Source organism: Pleurodeles waltl, chromosome 2_1 (genome assembly GCF_031143425.1).
Source record: "Pleurodeles waltl isolate 20211129_DDA chromosome 2_1, aPleWal1.hap1.20221129, whole genome shotgun sequence".
Lineage (NCBI taxonomy): Eukaryota > Metazoa > Chordata > Amphibia > Caudata > Salamandridae > Pleurodeles > Pleurodeles waltl.
This window is the reverse complement of record NC_090438.1, coordinates 324,183,805-324,201,585: the sequence shown is the minus strand read 5'-3', so window position 1 is coordinate 324,201,585 and position 17,781 is coordinate 324,183,805. Positions and strand designations below refer to the sequence as shown.

Below are 17,781 nucleotides of genomic sequence, written 5' to 3'. Positions count from 1 at the left end.
CTGGTGGTAAAAACCGCCAGGGACAGGATGGCGGGAAGGGGGTCGGAATCCCCACAGCGCCGCCATGGAGGATTCCTATGGCCAGGGGAAAACTGGCGGGAAACCGCCGGTTTCCCTTTTCTGACCACGGCTTTACCGCCGCGGTCAGACTTGGCCAGGAAGCACCGCCAGCCTGTTGGAGGTGCTTCCGCGGTCGTTGGCCCTGGAGGTCCATGACCACCAGGGTCAGAATGACCCCCAAAGTGTCACCAAAGAAGCTGCAGTACTGTCAAAAAGAGGTAAAATACTTAGGACACTTGATTGAGAAAGGGTCCAGGAGAATATCGAAGGAAAGGGTGACTGCTATTTTGCAAATGAACCCTCAGACAACCAAGAGAGATGTCAGGATGTTTTTGGGAATGGTGGGCTACTGTCACCAGTGGATACCCAACTTCTCGATTATCTCAAAACCATTGATAAAGCTGACAGGCAAAGAGATTAAGGGTGAGCCATATACTATAGCTTTATCCAAGGGAAATCTTGAGTCATTCATGGAATTGAGAGAGTGCATGTGCAGAGCACCAGCTTTGGGTATGCCTGATTATACGAAGCCGTTTCTACTGTTTTGTCATGAACGTGATGCTTGTTCTTTGTCTGTCTTAACACAGGTCCATGGAGGTGCAAACTGCCCTGTAGCATATTTTTCAGCTACCTTGGACCCCGTCGCAGCAGCCATAACGGGTTGTTTGCGAGCAGTTGCAGCAGTTGGTCAAAGCCTCGTGCAGTGTGAAGGCATAGTGATGGGACATCCCTTGACAGTAATGGTTCCTCATTCAGTTGAGATTTTGTTGACTTCAACCAAAACCCACCACATGACAAATGCCCGTCTTACCAGATATTAGACAATCATATTGGGGTCACCTAATGTTTCATTGAAGCGATGTACTGTATTGAACCCGGAAACTCTACTTCCTGTTGAGAATACCAAGATTAATAACGAAGAGGAAGTGGAGCATGATTGTCTTGAGGTAACAGAACTATGTACCAAGCCCCGACCTGATATTCAAGATACGCAGTTAAAGGAAATTGACTGCATTATGTTTGTTGATGGATCCTGTTTGAGAGACTCAGTCGGAATGCTGAGAGACGATTACGCTGTATGTACCATAGCTGGTATCATCAAAGCTTCCTGGCTCGAGAGAGTGTATTCCGCACAAGTGGTAGAGCTAATTGCCCTTACTAAGGCATGCCACGCAGCTGAAAATCTGAGAGTCACTATCTATACTGACAGCAGATACGGATTTGGAATTGTACATGATTTTGGCCAATTGTGGTTGCAGAGAGGTTTCATGACCTCCTCTGGTTCCCCTGTGAAAAATGGTGAACAAATTAAGGATTTGATACATGCAATTCAGTTACCTCTTGAAATTGCCGTGGTGAAATGCAATGCTCACGTTAAGTCACAAGACTTTGTTTCCATGGGAAACGGTTATGCAGATCAAGTCGCGAGGTTTTGCGCATTGAACTGTATATCGTTCAAGGATCAGTGGGAATTGTTACCGCAAACTGAAAATGACACATGCCTGAACCTTGCATTAAGGGTGGTCGATACACTAGATGAGCTAAAGACACTACAAGGTCGTGCTAGCAAAGAGGAAAAACGCTCCTGGCAGAGAATGCAATGTGTACAAAGGACTGATGACTTGTGGGTCTCAGAAGAGGGGAAATTAGTTTTACCAAACAGTCTTCTGTCACAATTTGCGAGGCTCTATCATGGACAGGCTCATCTTGGAAGAGATGCAATTATCAGGTCATTTAAAATCTATTGGTTTAACCCAAAGTTCAGACATGCCGCAGAGGTTACCTGTCACAGGTGCATCATCTGTCAACAGATGAATGCCGGAAAAGGGAGTGCAGTAACTTTGAGCCACTTCGGGAGAGCTGGTGGTCCATTTAGCAAGATGCAAATGGATTTCATTGATATGCCTGTTTGTGGAGGATTGAAGTACGTGTTGGTGATTGTGTGTGTTTTCAGTCATTGGATTGAAGCTTACCCCACACGTAGAAACGACAGTCTCACAGTTGCAAAACTGCTGCTTAAGGAATTAATACCCAGGTTCGGGTTTCCGGTCTCTATAGAATCAGATAGGGGCAGACACTTCGACAATGAGGTGATTAAGCTCTTGTGTGCTGCATTAGACATCGAACAGAAGCTGCAATGTAGCTACCGTCCCGAAGCAGCAGGATTAGTAGAGCAAATGAATGGTACTTTAAAATCAAGAATGGTGAAGATGTGCACAGATACCAATATGAAATGGCCAGATGCATTGCCCTTAGTGCTGATGTCAATGAGGAACACCCCAGATAAGAAGACAGGACTATCACCACACGAGATCCTTATGGGTAGAGCTATGAGGCTGCCCGCAGTACCTGCAAATGCTCTTGTGAATATCACGGATGATATGGTGTTGGACTACTGCAAAGGTTTGGCTGATGTGATTTGCTCTTTTTCTCACCAGGAGGAAGCTAACACATTGCCAACCATCGGTGATCCAGGTCACACCCTGCAAGCCGGTGACTGGGTGGTTGTCAAGAAGCATGTGAGAAAGTCATGTTTGGAGCCGCGTTGGAAGGGGCCATATCAAGTAATCTTGACAACAACCACTGCTGTGAAATGTGCAGGCGTTCCAAACTGGATACATGCCAGTCACACAAAGAAGGTAACGTGTCCAACTGATGGCGAACTTGAAGTTTCTAACTCAACAGTTCCAGAGAGGGAGGTCTCAGGGCCTGAACCGGTTGCAGGTCCATCAAGAGAAAACACCATATTACAAGAGGAGGGTGCTGTTCAGCGTCCTGAAAAGACAAGCCGGAAGAAGACGCATAAGGGAGATAACTGGCCAGAGAAACAGGCTGCAAAAGCAAGAAGCGTACCAGGTGAAACAATAACAGAAGAAACTGATACATCCCGAATAGAGGACCTGAGTAAAGGAGAATTGCAAGGTGAACGCAGACTGAAAAGAAAAAGAATCGCAAATAGAAGGTACGCAGGCCCTGAGTGGGCATATGCAACAACATCTGAATGGCAACAAGAATTTTTTGCCTTCTGTTTTGATCGAAAAGTACCTGGCCAATACTACGGTACCTGAAATTCATCAAAGAAAAATACTTTATTAAAACTAAAATTTGAAATTAAAAGCTGAAACGCTGAGAAAGAGACTTACAAACTACCGGATGTGACACTGATAACCTGAATTGACTTTAAAAACACGATTATGACAAGCTGCTAACCTGATTTGACAAAAGGGTCCTGGGGTGAGTGAAACGCTGTAAATACACGCAGAGAGAAAGAGACTTTTGCATCAAAAAAAAAAAAAAAGAGTTTTTATCGTCCTTAAGTTGATTATTGTTCTGCTATCTGATTCTTCACAGACATGGCTCATAATAGAGGTGGTAACAAAAGGGGTAAGGTGTGTGGTTGGTTAAGTCTTATACTAGGTATTGTGTGTGCAATAATAATTGTAGGTGTGATTGTGGGAATGCCGTGGTTGGATAAGAAAGCAACTAACAATGCTTCAAAACCTGAGGCTACAACACTAACACCGTGGGAAAAGTTTGAGCAGGATGCAAAACACTTGCATGAGGGAACTAACTCAAAGGGGGAACTTTACACTAATGTCTTCTATTGCCTGTTGAATGAGTACGTTGAGACCATGGTGCGAAAAACTGTTATGTGTGCAGAAAAATTCCTTCATCAGTGCAAGAAGGGGTCACCTACCATAGCCTTCCACTAACATACGGGATAAGTTGTAGCTTGCTATTAACAAGATTCTATAATCAAGAGCATGTGCAATATTTTTATTCGAATTTAGATGTGGTGTTTTCCTTTGTGCCTGTGATTGAGTTTCTGAACAAGCTAGCTAAAGAGCATAGTATAAAATTAGTGAGAGGTTTCTTTGAACCAACGCTTACATTTGGGACAGCTTATGCACACTGCAACAATCTGACCTGCTTATTGACACCTGTAGAGAAAAGCTTCTTAGATCACACCGATGATAGACGCAAGGCATTGAAAGAAAGATTAGAGAAAGGGTTAGAAAAATGCACATATGCAAATTATTATGCTTACACTGCAATAAAGACGCAAGGAAAACTAGCTATAGATGCATTACATGTAGGAAGGCTTTGTATATATAGGCCAAAATCTGAACACAACACTTTATTTGTGGGAACAAGTGAATGCAGACATGTGTTTTTGTGTCAGAGTAAATGGACATTCATGTTAAATGGACAGGATCCAGCGATCCCTGGGATTTATTATATCTGTGAGCTTACTGCTTATTACCGTCTCCATAAGGGACATGTTATTTGGGAATAGTTTTCCCAAAGATTTATCAGATTGATGACTTAAAGCAAATACCTAAAATGTCTGAATTACAACATGCTAGACAAAAACGAGAGACAGCGGCTGCTGTCGTTGGAGACATATTTTGAGCCATAATTCCTTCAGTAGGGGTTATTTTAAACTCCATAAAGATTCAAAAGTTGTCTACTATTGTGGATAACATGCTGACAAATTTTACGGGGGCTATACTCCTGATGGATACTGAACTTGCTGCGGAAAGAGCTATGACTCTTCAAAATCGGCTTGCTTTAGACATTCTTTTAGCAAAGAGTGGCGGAGTCTGCAAGATGCTCAACAAGCTCATTTATACCGGATAATAGTAAAAAGATTAGAGGTATGCTTACTAACCTAACTAAAGATAGTGCAGATCTGAAGGATTTGAAGGAACCCGGAGTGTGGGAGAAATTGGGAAAAGGAATTGCCAGAGTAGGAAGCTGGTTTAGCAGTATTTGGAATGGGGTACTTGCAAAAATATTAGGGGGTCTATTAATCGTTCTGGCCTGTCTAATAGGATTATGGGGAGCATGCAAAATAAATGATAAAATCAAAAGAAATTGGACAAAGAGAAGCAAAAGGAATGAGGAAAGTGAAAGGGAGAAAATGTTTAATGAAATTTGGGAGAGTTCACACAAGGTACAAGATGTTGAAATGCGCATTATGCGTAAAGTGAAAAATGAAAGTGAAAGGTTAAAGGAAAGGTTTTTGATGACTAACGTCATCAGAGGAGGGTCTGAGAGAGCGTAGCTTATATAATCTATATTAACATGAAATGTTAATGAATTAAGGTGTGATGCTGTCACATAGAAAATATAATAATAGTAATTATGCTTTGACGTGTGCTTGAATTGTGACCACGATGAGTGGCCACCAACGTATACATAGACTAATAATAATGACCAAAGTGATTATATTATGTTTAAATAAGTTTACACTAACATTTGCGTTATTAAATCTGTACTGAAAACCTCATAGGCATTAAGTTAGCATGAGCCAGAGTTTAGCTGCCTGGCTCTCATATTAAATGCATTTTTTCTATTTTCCAGTGTGCTGACTCACAAGGGGCCATTTCCCTGTTTATTCTTTTTCTTCGACTTGGAAGATGAATGTAACCATGTTAGATCCGTTCTCCCCATCTACCCTCGTCCACAGACTAAATGTTAAAAGTAAATTGAAACAATGTAGATTAATGTAATGTACAAGGTCATCCAATCTGGTGAAGACAATGGAATTGCTGACCAAAAGATGTGCAAAGAATTACAGAAGGATGAAATCACACCGGACGTACCACCTCTGAAGACGTCAATTACGAAGACCAATCAAAAACTTGTAAAATAATATGGGGTGAAGAGTTAGATTACCTAATATGTTTCATGATAGGTTAAAGATAGTGGGGTATAGCAAATGTCCAATAGAATTTTGGGGGAATGTACATCGAAAAAGGGATAAAAACCCACCCATGTCACGAGGAGTAATTTAGGCGGGTTAGGGAATGCTATCGATTTTATCCAGAAAGTCTGTCACTCAGTTTGGTGACTTGGTGGGTTACTGACTGACAGCGATCTGACTGATGTCCTGAAGACGAAGACCGAATTTGTGCGCTGACCTAATCCTTGGAGGGTAATTATGACAATGCAATTGTAATTTGTCTGTTTGCTTTTCCTTTCTAGGTACCAACTGCTTGCTTTCGACAGAGACGTTAGATAGATGTTTTCCAAATTGGTGTTCTAAATTGTTTTGCATGAAGCCCAAAATGCGAATGCTAATCAGTGGTTAGGACAGAGGTTCATCAAAACTGACGCAAATAGACAAACGACCAAGATTATGCTTTGTTGAACTGACGCGTTATTAATACTCTGCTAAATTGATCTATGTTCACGCCGTGTTATGTTCTGATGTTTGTGATTCTCGCTCTAATGAAAGCTTACCAAAGTTGCCATATCGCAATGCTATTATGTTTCTTGGTGTTGAGATTAACACATTTGCTATTAGACTGTAATTAATAGGGAATAAAACTCATAAAATTCTACTAAACAAGGTGTGGTTATTCATGGCTGAAAAGTCATGGTAGCGTCTTTGAATTGATTAATGACTTTGACTAAAGTGAAATGCATTGTCGTGATAAATATTGCTGACATTATTGATGTATTGATTGATATATTGATTAGCTATCTCTAAATATTGCTGACATTATTGATGTATTGATTGATATATTGATTAGCTATCTCGTCCTAAGGTGTCTCTCAACTGGGTCAAAAGATTCATTGGCCTAAAATGAGTCCTGCTGTGTAATAAAATATCATAAAGGACGCGTTATCAGGGCAAATGAGTAGGGGGTCTTTAATTAGATCTGGAGGCAATTGGCACATACGCAGGCCAGACTGCGGCACTTGAAAACAACCTATGAATTGGCATATAAGCCACAGACAATGTCAGAATTCAACAAGACCACTCTGGAGGTCGGAGAGATAATGAAAGGGAATGTGATACATGGCTACCGACACTGAGGCCTGCAAATACCGGCAAAGTGACCGCCCGAGCAGGCTTCTTTCTTGGCTCCTAAACGGAGCATGTGCACAGCACACAATACATTCCCTCAAGTGCGACACTGTGAAAATACTGCGGGCAGGACAACTGTAGTCCGAAAGTTTCAGGTATATTATTAATCCCTATAAACAAGGCGGACAACGGTGACAGCCTCCGACATGCAATGCTACTTAGACAACATCGTGCTTGTCAGGATTGAAGGCTTCACTACTTCCATGTATTTAAATGCAAGAGATAGTTTTAGTCATTGACAGCTTGGGGAGTGGGGAATCCTTAGGTACTGACTGCCTGAAGCTGAGCTTTTCATAACGTTTATACTTGCGACTTACCATGCTGCACTCTGCCAGGAGGCAGCGGATACTAGTGAGCTGCCCTGCCCTGCACTACTACAGAGGCAGCAGAGGCGTCATTAGGCGATACTGAAACCTGACAAGGGTATACAACTGTGTCACTCCCATGGACCACTATACCTATTAAATCTAGACAAAAGGATACTTGCACAGATCATGATGAACAGACTTATTCCATTTATTGTCCATTTTAGTAATCCCGGAGCAATTTTTATGCATTCATGCAGCAGGTTTGACTAGAAATAAAAGCCATCTCTATTCGTCTTCATGATGAGAAGGCATTTAACTCACTTGAGTGTCTTTTTCTGTTTGGCGTGCTGGTTAAAATAGGTATTCCCTTCAAAATATTGTATTTAATTAACTTGTTACATACTAACCATATAGCTCAAGTCCATAGTATTGTTACTTAAAAATAATTGAGAAATTATTAAATTAAAAATGAATATGATTGTTATTCTTATCACTATTCCTAGTATTATTACTGTAGATATTTATATTAACAGTATTAATAGTACTGTATTCGTTTTCTATTAATATAAATATCACTAGGAAAAGATTAACATTATTTGTAAGAGTATTTTTAAAAACTACATTCGTATACACGAGTATTTATGCCTATAAAAATATATATGTACATTCAGGTGCATTCTTAAAATATACTTGCCTTTACTGATGCAAGGGAAAGTCAATCCCAATATTAACATTCCCGATGTAAAGGTGCTCCAAATGTATTTAACACAATGTATTGCCTTCTGATGTAAAGCCATATGAAGTAACAATTTATATTCTTTCAGATTCCTCGATTCGGGTTTCCAGACTTACAGAGGCCTAGTTTAATGTTCTTTATTGCTTTGATAGGGTTATTGCACGGTTCATTGGTTAACAATACATATCTCACATTTTATTTGAGGATTGCCTTGCTGCTCAGGACAAACTATTAAATCTGAGCTTTCATTACCTATATTGAGACCAGTGTTTCTCTGTTTTTCCCATACTGTGTATAGCTCATGCCGGGGTTACAGCAAGATAGTGACAGCTCACTGTCTCTAGCCTAATAGTTTAATATGCTACACACGACATAAACCAAGAGCCTTACGTTTATAAATTAGAATCACTTCACCATCTGACCTATGGCAACTTTTATCACAAAATGACATCACAGCCTTCTGAAAAAGTGGGAGGGTCACATGTCTCTTACCTCACCCCTTTGAATTTCCAAATTGGCATGGGTATTTCCACAAGAGTACAATGTATTTCGTCCTTTGACACCTCCCCAACAAAACACCCTCCCCTTACATTTCAAAGTCTTCTGTCACCTTATAGCAACAGGCTGGATCCCCCTAACCAGGGTTGTAATTGCTACCATATCTTAAATAATATAATATTGCGTGCACAGGCTGATAGAGTCTTAAGTTATCCAGCAGATAAGCACTTGGAATTATTAAATCCATTCTAGCACATTAACAAACCAGGTTTCAGAGAGAATTGTTTCACTTTTTGTCTAAGCCTGTGTTCATAAGATACACAAATGGCAAAACAGAGATACAGCTATGTTTGCATAACCTCCCTAGAACACAAGGGCAAACAGGATTGAGATATGCAACAAGAGATGTACCTGCGTCACAGTCCGTTTTTGGAATCAGTTTGGTATCTACTTTCACGTTTACACCAGTGTTCAATTGTGCCTATTTATTTCCAGTCATGGTTCTTGTGATATTTATAAACCATCAAACCTCTAGTGTCATAGTTCATAATGAGACATAGACCATTTTATGTATCCTCTCTATATACCCATATTAAATAATGACCAATAGTGACTCTCTACTTGTGGTTACACTTCACATAGCATGCCTTTTTTAACTTTGCTGTTAACTTTGGGTCCATTTGACAAATTGACATAAAATATAGCATGCAATAAGGACATTCAAATATATGTCATTATGTCAAGTGTCATGCTGGTTAGTCTGAGGAAAAAATGTAAAGCAGTGTGGGCAAAAAGAAGCATTTTGCATCATATGTCCCAAAGGACGTTTTACACTCCTCTTCCCCTAAATGAAATTTGTGAGACCTGACATCCTTGGTGTGGTTCCCACAGACTTTTTTTAAACTCCCCTATTTTTGCCAAACTAGTTTTTGTTGGCTGTACGACTCTGTGTACTTACATCTGTTAACCAGTGGTAAAGTGCTTGTTCACTTTCCCTTAATCATGGTAACAATGGTATACACCCAATCAGCACATTTATTTTACTTGTAGGTCCCTAATATATGGTACTGCATGTACCCAGGGCCTGTATATTAAATGCTATAAATGGGCTGCAGCAGACATTGTGCCACCCACTAAATGCCACCCACTAAACTAGCACTATGAAACATGTATCGGGCATCTCACTGCAGCCTCTAGTGCAGTTCCAAACTGGCAAAAGAAACCGTTTGCCTCACCTAAACATTAATTTTTAATATTATTAGTCACCCCCCAAGGTAGGCAATAACAGCTCCTAGGGCTGGGTATTTACAAAGTAGGACTTATGAATTAGGGGTTTACATTTCCTGACAGTAGAAAACCCCAGAAGTCATTTTTCACTGTGGCAAGACAATCTATCCCATGGACTAACACTAGGTACCTTATTAAACATAATAAATGATAACTTCAGTTTGGAAGCAGATAGAGAAATGCTTCTTCCACTCATTTGAATTGTAATTTAAAATCCTCTATATTGATGAAGATTTCAAGTTGCTATTCTGAAAAGGCCAGTTTTAGAAAGTTTCTATTCTCCTGCTTAAGCCAAATGTGCTTTTCTGCCAGTATCCAGGGTTACTTAACTGTGGCTGGATCTGCTCTAATGTGTTGAGTGTTCCTTCCAGACATGGGGGCAAAAGTGTCTGGGTGCATAGGGACAGGGTGGCTGGGGAGGAGTTGTGCCCTGCCCTGACAACACATTAAAGAACGTTTCTGCAGCACACTCAAAGGAACCTGACACCAAGTCTGCCCTGTTACCCAAGACAACCTGGGATAAACGTCTGGAAAGAACTGACCAGAACCAGTAGTGGAGTAGGCCAGAGATTGCCGCCACAAAACGGCCAGAACTAGTTATAAATGTGGCACCTTCACAACCCCTCATCAGAACACTCCTGATCCTGTGGAAAATTTTGCAAAAGGGCTGCCCTGCTGTCTGCAGAAGGAAGACTGGACCCGCTTGCCTTGAGCCCAGGATCCCCAGAAGTGACTCCATGGTTCAGTTGGCTGACCTCAAGTCTGGGTTACATTGACACAACAAGCTTCCTCAGGCCTTTCCTGGAATTGTCCCGCTGACCAGCACCAATTGGACCTCCCTGAGCCCTGCTGCTCTCACGTGCTGGAGTGAGATCTGATCTCCAAGAGGTCCTCCAGATCCTAGACCCTTTTCTGGAATCTGAGTGTACTAATCTGGCTTCAAAAACTCCAGGTGAAAATCCAGAGGTTTGGTGCTCCTCACAGTCGTGAGCAGATTCCTTATGTCAGTAACAATAACTGCATCATACACCAACACAAAATTCTGATACAATCGGGTCTTTGTACAAACAGGGACTGCCCGTGCCTCCAACCAATGCAAGGCTCCAGCAACAATGTGCTTCTTGTGCCTACCATGATCTCTTCCCAGCTTCTGCTAGTGCCAAGCTCTGGATGAGGCTCCAGGAGTGTACTTGGACTTTTAGAAGGTACTCTTTTCACCACAACTTACCTGATCCCTATATTTGACCTGCACTTCATTGTGGTCGACCTGAACTTTTGACTGTGCCCCGATCCACCAGGACCAGATCCCACAAGCGTCACTTTATGTTTTTTGGTGCTATTTTCAGATAAAACCTAAAAAACATATTACTCAGGTTCTACTGTTTGGCTTTCTGTCACTTTGGAGTCATTTTATTTACCAAATTTTACTATATTTTACTAAATTGGTTTGACATCTTTCTTGTGTTGTGTTTTCACTTTATTACTATTTGACTGCTGCATAAATGCTTTGGCTCAGTAGGCTACAAGAAAAACCCTTAAGTCCAAAGGATTCTAAGTATAGTATACTTTATGCGCAACAGTGGTTCGCATTGGTATCGTTCAAAATTAAATGTGCACTTTGAGGTTAAATTACATTGTTCAATCAATGCTTACATAATAATGGAGTCGCAAAAGACTACCACTATTAAAATTAAAATAATTTTATCTCATCAGGTATTCAAAAAACAGAACAGCAGACAACCAAAATAGTTCAATGCTACCCCTGTGTGACACAATCACAAAACAATATACATTGATTGAAAAGTACAAAAGTGGTGATATAGTGGTAACAAATGACTGGCTGAGATTCTCAACTCAGTTCATTAGGCACTGATTCCTTAATTGGTTTGTTTGTTACTCATCTCTGTGAACAACATTTTGACCCATAGTTTCAGCGGTCTCAGCAGGACAAATATGGGACAGTGACATCTGTAATAAGGAATAAAGAACAATTTAGGAAGATGGGTGGCCCATATTGAGTCAAAATTCTGTATATGTGAAAGTACATTACCCAAATGATCCTAACAAATAGTACAGCTTTCACTTACATAGAACTCAAAAAACAGAAACAACTCAGTGAATAAGTGAGGTAATATAGATGCATACTTACTCAGGGGGTCCAAACCCGTAACTTGTGCCAAAATGTTAAAAACCACCCTTTGAAAACACTGGCTTGGAATCTATAGTAATGCTATGGTAAATAAACACAAACTTACCTCTGTAAGTACTTGAAAAACTAAATGCTAATCCAATTTAGGTGTGGCATGGCACATTTGATGCCAATCTGTGAATTGGGGGAAAAACTCAGATAGGGCTCTTCGCTTCAAAAAAGCAGTTTAATGTAATTGCATGAAAGTAGAGAGTTTTTCAAGAAATTTGCACAACAGTCATATAAGCCATAACTCACATTCCAAATGCAATGCTTATGATCTCACGATATTTACACCAATAAGTAAAACCACTTTAAAGCACAAAGTCTTTAAATGACAAAATGTATTCAAAACAATAAATAATACTGCAGTCATAGTCATCTGTTTCATAATGTTAAATGTATTCTAATCTAAATGATTATTTTATGACATTTCTAATTGCAGTGGTCACATGAATGATGAGATCATAGCACTGCATTGCATTTAGTGTTTGAGTTATAGTTTACATGGCTGTTTTTGAGTGGTTTGTGGAGCTAACAATAACTGAAAAATGCCAGTATTCTATAAATTTTGTAATAACAACTTTGCTTTAACAATGGGTTTTCAAGTGAATATAATCACATTATATATACAAGTGCCCTTAATGTAATATGTTATTTAATTAACATTGTTGGGAGTGGGGAAATGCACATGACACTCATAAGAGGCCAGTTAGAAAAACTGGTCTAATGACTGCCTGTTCACACATTTATTATTACACTGCAAAGGTCAAATTTGATTGAATTGCCACAGAATTGTGCATTTCCTCATAGATCATGCTACAATTACTTTACACTGTAAATAACTCTTCAAGTAGTCAAAAAGGCAGATTTTTACCTTACTGTGTGAATTGCATCCTGTAATTCTTTTAGGAAAGGTCTATGCAATGCCTTAGCATAAATTATGTATGTAGATGCTCAGAATGTAATAAGCTAGTTGTTACCATTGCTGAGGCAGTGAAAGGACATCAAGATCTGCTTCTTGAGTCATTGCCCCTCCCACAGTCAACCCTCGGGATAGATATGTATTTGTTGTTTTTTAATGTCCGAGGTTATGTGAGCAAATATAACCATACCTAAAGTAAATTTTCTTGCTGTTTTATGAGGCACAAGTGTCATTTAAACAGACAGTACACTTCTATTTTGATTGAGATGCTATCCTCTTGTGGTGGCATTCTCACTTTCAGTAAACTTGTTAAGCGTTGATAATTTGACTGCAGCAGAATTTAGCAAAGTACCCAAGTATCTGTTCTGACAGGAAACAACCAATCCCCTTCCTCAACCCTCCAGTATCACCCACTGGCCAAAATAATTTCAAGGACATCAACACAGATTGTGGTAGCATTCCGACAAAGCAATTCAGAACTCATCACAAGTCATCAATATGTTCCCATAGCATAACGGGAAATAGAGTCCTTTCATCCATTAATTGTGTTTTTTTAAGTGTGATCAGTTTTTAGTTAGGCCATTTCCTTGGATTTAAACAGCAGGAACACATCCATTGTCACTAAGGTATGTTGGGTATGTTGGTTGCTGTCTTAGTATGGACTTTTTTTCAAAACCTCAAAACCCAGAGTAGTTTTCTTGTAGTAGTACATCTTTGCAGGAAGCACTAAAATTGTCTTGAATTGAACCACTGACTACCCTGCAGAGTCTAGGGGCACAAACAACCAGTCCAAATGTCTACCTGGAATTAGTACTTAATGATCAACTGTAATTATTGAAAACAATGGTTTTCTTGGTTCCTTCAGGAGCATATTCCACAGAGACAAACTAACTTCTCTGGCAAGATTTTAACTCTGGAGACAGCAAGAGATTGTCATTGCCAGTCTTTTGAACATGTCTTGGAGCAAAGGCTTAAACTGGTGTCAGGGAAAATCTCTGAGTTAGAAACCCTTGCTGAGGAACACTTAGCAGCAGTATTACTCACCAGTCACATTCTGGAATCTTCTTCAAGGCAGGGAGTCTTCCCTCATACTTTTTCAAATGTCCTGAGGAAAAGTGTACGCTGCATGGTCTTGTGATTTATGCTAACCTCACAGTGACGTCACTGGCAGGTAAAAAAAGAATAGAAGCCAGCCGTATGAAAAACTTGCACAAAATAATTGGTCGGAATTTGCCAACTAGCCTATGTACTTCGGGAATATTAATATGGTAAGTTACGAAGTGTGACCCAATTGGAATTGCAGCCATCACAGGGATGGTGGCCTCCTGAGGTCAGAACACCACCATGTATGTGATTGCATTAAATAACGTATTTATTTTAAAGGGCAGCTAGTTTTCTTTGAAGGAAAATAAAGAATATATGTATTTTTTAAAATAAGGTTAATTTTTCAAGAGTACCACTGCCTACTCTTACAAATGTTTTGTCAATGTTCACCAGTGGGAAAGGGTCGCCTGTAGATCTCTTCTCATTTGCAAATGGCTTACTAGCGCCTCTAAGGGGGTGGAAAAAAAATTAATGTATTGGGACCGGAACTCTGTCTCAAAACATTAATACATGTGTTTTTAGGTGCAGTTGGTCAGTCGTATTGCTCTGCCAAATGCTCAGGATAAGCAATCAAAGGTAAACCAAGATTTTCATTTGGGAAAATAACATGAGGCTTGTAGAACTGTTTATCCTACGCAGCATGAGAAGTCAGTTGTTGATATTAGATGAATTAGATTAGACTGCTTACATTCTCTCTTATAGGGTACTGGTAAGTAGGTTAAATCATAATTGGGACTGTATCTAAATTCTTCAGGTCATAAGTAATGTGCAGAAAACTATGTGTGTTTCAAAGTATTGTGACATATCTGTTCCATAAGCATGATTATATCACTACTAATTACATTTTGTTTAAGTTGCTTTCGATCAGTAATGTTTGCATATAAAATGGAAAGTTTCCAGACAGAACAACTTGAATAGTGCTCCACAATAAGAACAATGTATGTTGCATGAACACTCAGCTCTATGTTCTGTTCATAACATTCACCTATCTTATTGTTATGATTTTAGGAATTTCAATGCCAATCCCAGTTATGGGCCTTCAAGATGAATCCAGAATGTTAATAAATGGAAGGTGCATCATGGACGATGAAAACTTTGTTCTAATTGGATCATTTGTGGCATTTTTCATCCCACTTATCATCATGGTGTTTACGTACTGCTTGACTATTCAAGTTCTTCAGAAACAAGCAACAGTATTTATGTACGAGGAGGTACCAAAGCAAAGGAGGAGCAGTTTCAATTGCTTAAAAAAAGACAGCAATGCAGAAAGCATTTCAATGATTCAAAACCATGAGGCTGTATCCCACTTGAACTCACCAATAAGCAAGGAAGCTGTACTTTTTCGAAAGGGGACCATGCAGTCAATTAACAATGAACGAAGAGCTTCCAAAGTCCTTGGGATTGTTTTCTTTCTATTCCTAATAATGTGGTGCCCCTTCTTCATCACAAACATCATGTCTGTTCTTTGCAAGGAGGCCTGTGACAAGGATCTCATTGTGGAACTTCTGGATGTATTTGTTTGGGTGGGATACGTCTCTTCAGGAATAAATCCACTGGTATACACACTCTTCAACAGGACCTACAGGCGAGCATTTTCCAACTTCATCCGCTGTCGATACAACACCAGTAAGCAATCAGTGCTGCAGCAAAACCAGAGCCACAATGCTGCATCAACAGCTTTGTATGGAAAGGACCTTAATTTAAGCAGTTATCGAAATGGCAATGAGCTAACCACCATGGATCTGGATGAGACAGAGGAGGGTTTAGAAATGCAAGTTGGAACATCAGAGGTATCAATAAATAGCTGTAATATTGTTAGCGAAAGGGTTAGCTCTGTGTGATAGAAGATCCAAAGATGTCGGTGCACTTTAGGTCTGCCAATGTGAATAATGCATACAGAAAGCAGTATTTTTCTTTTTAATACTTCTTAAAGTTCAGTGAAGCTTAAAGCTCTTTGTAATATCTCCAAAACTAACAGTTACTTTGCTTACCAGATGGACACAAGAGCAGATTTCCATTATTTGAGCATGAAAAATACTGCTAAATATGTATCTCAGGTGGGTGTTCGTAGAAAAACCCGAGAGTTACTGGCATAATGAAAAGGCCTAAATAGGTGGATACACTATATTTTTAATTCAAGTTGACACTCACCATATTTTGAGAGTTTGGTAATCTTAGTTGCACAAGTGAACAAAGTAACAATCTGAAAATGTAAACCTATTTAAAATGTGGAGCAATTCCTTTGGTGTTCAGTTTTCCTGGCTAAGTATTTGAAATGATTGGACAGCGAATTAAGCAAGCATTGACAAATTGTATCTTGTTATTTTTAATTGACATACAGGCTACTTTCTTCAGTATGGCATGGTCTTGATCTATCTATCTAAGATAAGCCAACATGTACAGCATGTGCTACATACAATATGTTGCTTACAACTCTTGTCTTTAGGTAATAAATGTTAATTTAAATACATCTACAACAGTACAAAACATACAAGATCAGAAATCAGACCATATCGAAGATGTTTTCAGCCATCAACCTAAACACCAGTTCATAAAGTGATTCAACTCAACACTTTACCCTTTGGTATGAACTTTATATGCCTGCCTCTGTCTTCCATGTCCTCTCTTCTTCCTGCTTTTTGTTACACAAATCCTAATACTCTGAACAGAAACCTTTACTTAGTTTTTGACTCCCTAAATAACTGTACCTCATTCTGATTTTAAGTACTGTACATGTTAGAGGACACTCAGCAAATCTTGTTTTATATTTGCGTTATATGCATTAGGTCAAGTGCATAGCACATGTTTTGCAGAGAAAATGTAATATTAAAACTACTACAATTTTTTAAGTATTAGCAATAAGTTGAATGAAAATAGCTTATAACACATATGTGAATAGTTCATATGTCATTGCACAAAAGTAAAAAAGGGAGTGTTGATACTGGGTCTGGAAATCAATATAAATTTTGTGCAGCTAAGATTAAAGAATGGGTCTTGTTTTGTTTTGATGTTGACATTTATGGTAGAACGTAAAACATTGTTTACTGTTGACAATTATCTAAAAATTGTAAATATGAGAAGCATCATTTTAAGGATGTTTTCATTATGGTGTATGACATGTCTAGAACAACATGCAACAGGACTGCCTTATTAACATTGCATTCTTTCCTCTTTAACAAAGGAATTTTGTGAATGACTTAGAATGTCTCCCTGTGAAACTTCTTCTTATCATCAACAATAGGTATCTTTTGATGCTGAAATCCATTTATTTAACAGCAACCAAATAGTTGGATTGACGTCTCTTCTTTAATTTATTTTCTCAGTCATTTGAAAAGGGTTTAATTCATTTTTACAATTAAACATATCTTATTAAGACTTGATGTCCGTATTTTGTTTTTAAAGATGTTTGGCTTGCCTACATGTTATCATTGCTATCTGGTAAAATTTCTTATACTGAGGCCCTCATTATGAATCTGGTGGTCCTGGGACTGCCAGACTCGAGATGGTGGTCGGACTGCCGCCAAAGCAACGGTCCGGCCTCCATATTCTGATTGTGGCAGAGTCACCACTGTCCGACTGCCGGTAATGCCAGGTTGCCGCTGGTTGACAGCCTGGCGGTGCCGGCGCTCTTAATCTGCCAGCGCTGCCCTCCGGATTACGAGTCCCCTCTCCACCAGATTTTGCATGGCGGTTCCATGTAGTAGGGCCCCTGCACTGAGCATGGGTAGTGCAGGGGCCCCAATGGACAGCCTGTTCGTCCTTTTCACTGCCTGAATTACAGGCAGTGAAAAGTGT

The 17,781-nt window shown here is 39.5% G+C and overlaps 1 protein-coding gene across 2 annotated transcripts in view; it reads left to right on the top strand.

Annotated features, from left to right (window-relative positions):
- The window catches only part of HTR2C (5-hydroxytryptamine receptor 2C), a 3,940,131-nt gene extending 3,922,766 nt beyond the window's left edge, over positions 1-17,365 (top strand). Inside the window, exon 13 of one of the 2 annotated variants that reach the window (XM_069206051.1) lies at positions 14,995-17,365. In XM_069206051.1, coding sequence (XP_069062152.1) covers positions 14,995-15,827 — 833 coding nt within the window. In that variant the 3' untranslated portion in view covers positions 15,828-17,365. The remainder of the gene's footprint in view (positions 1-14,994) is intronic. The other variant, XM_069206060.1, reaches the window with a different exon arrangement.
- The last annotated feature ends 416 nt before the right edge of the window (positions 17,366-17,781 follow it).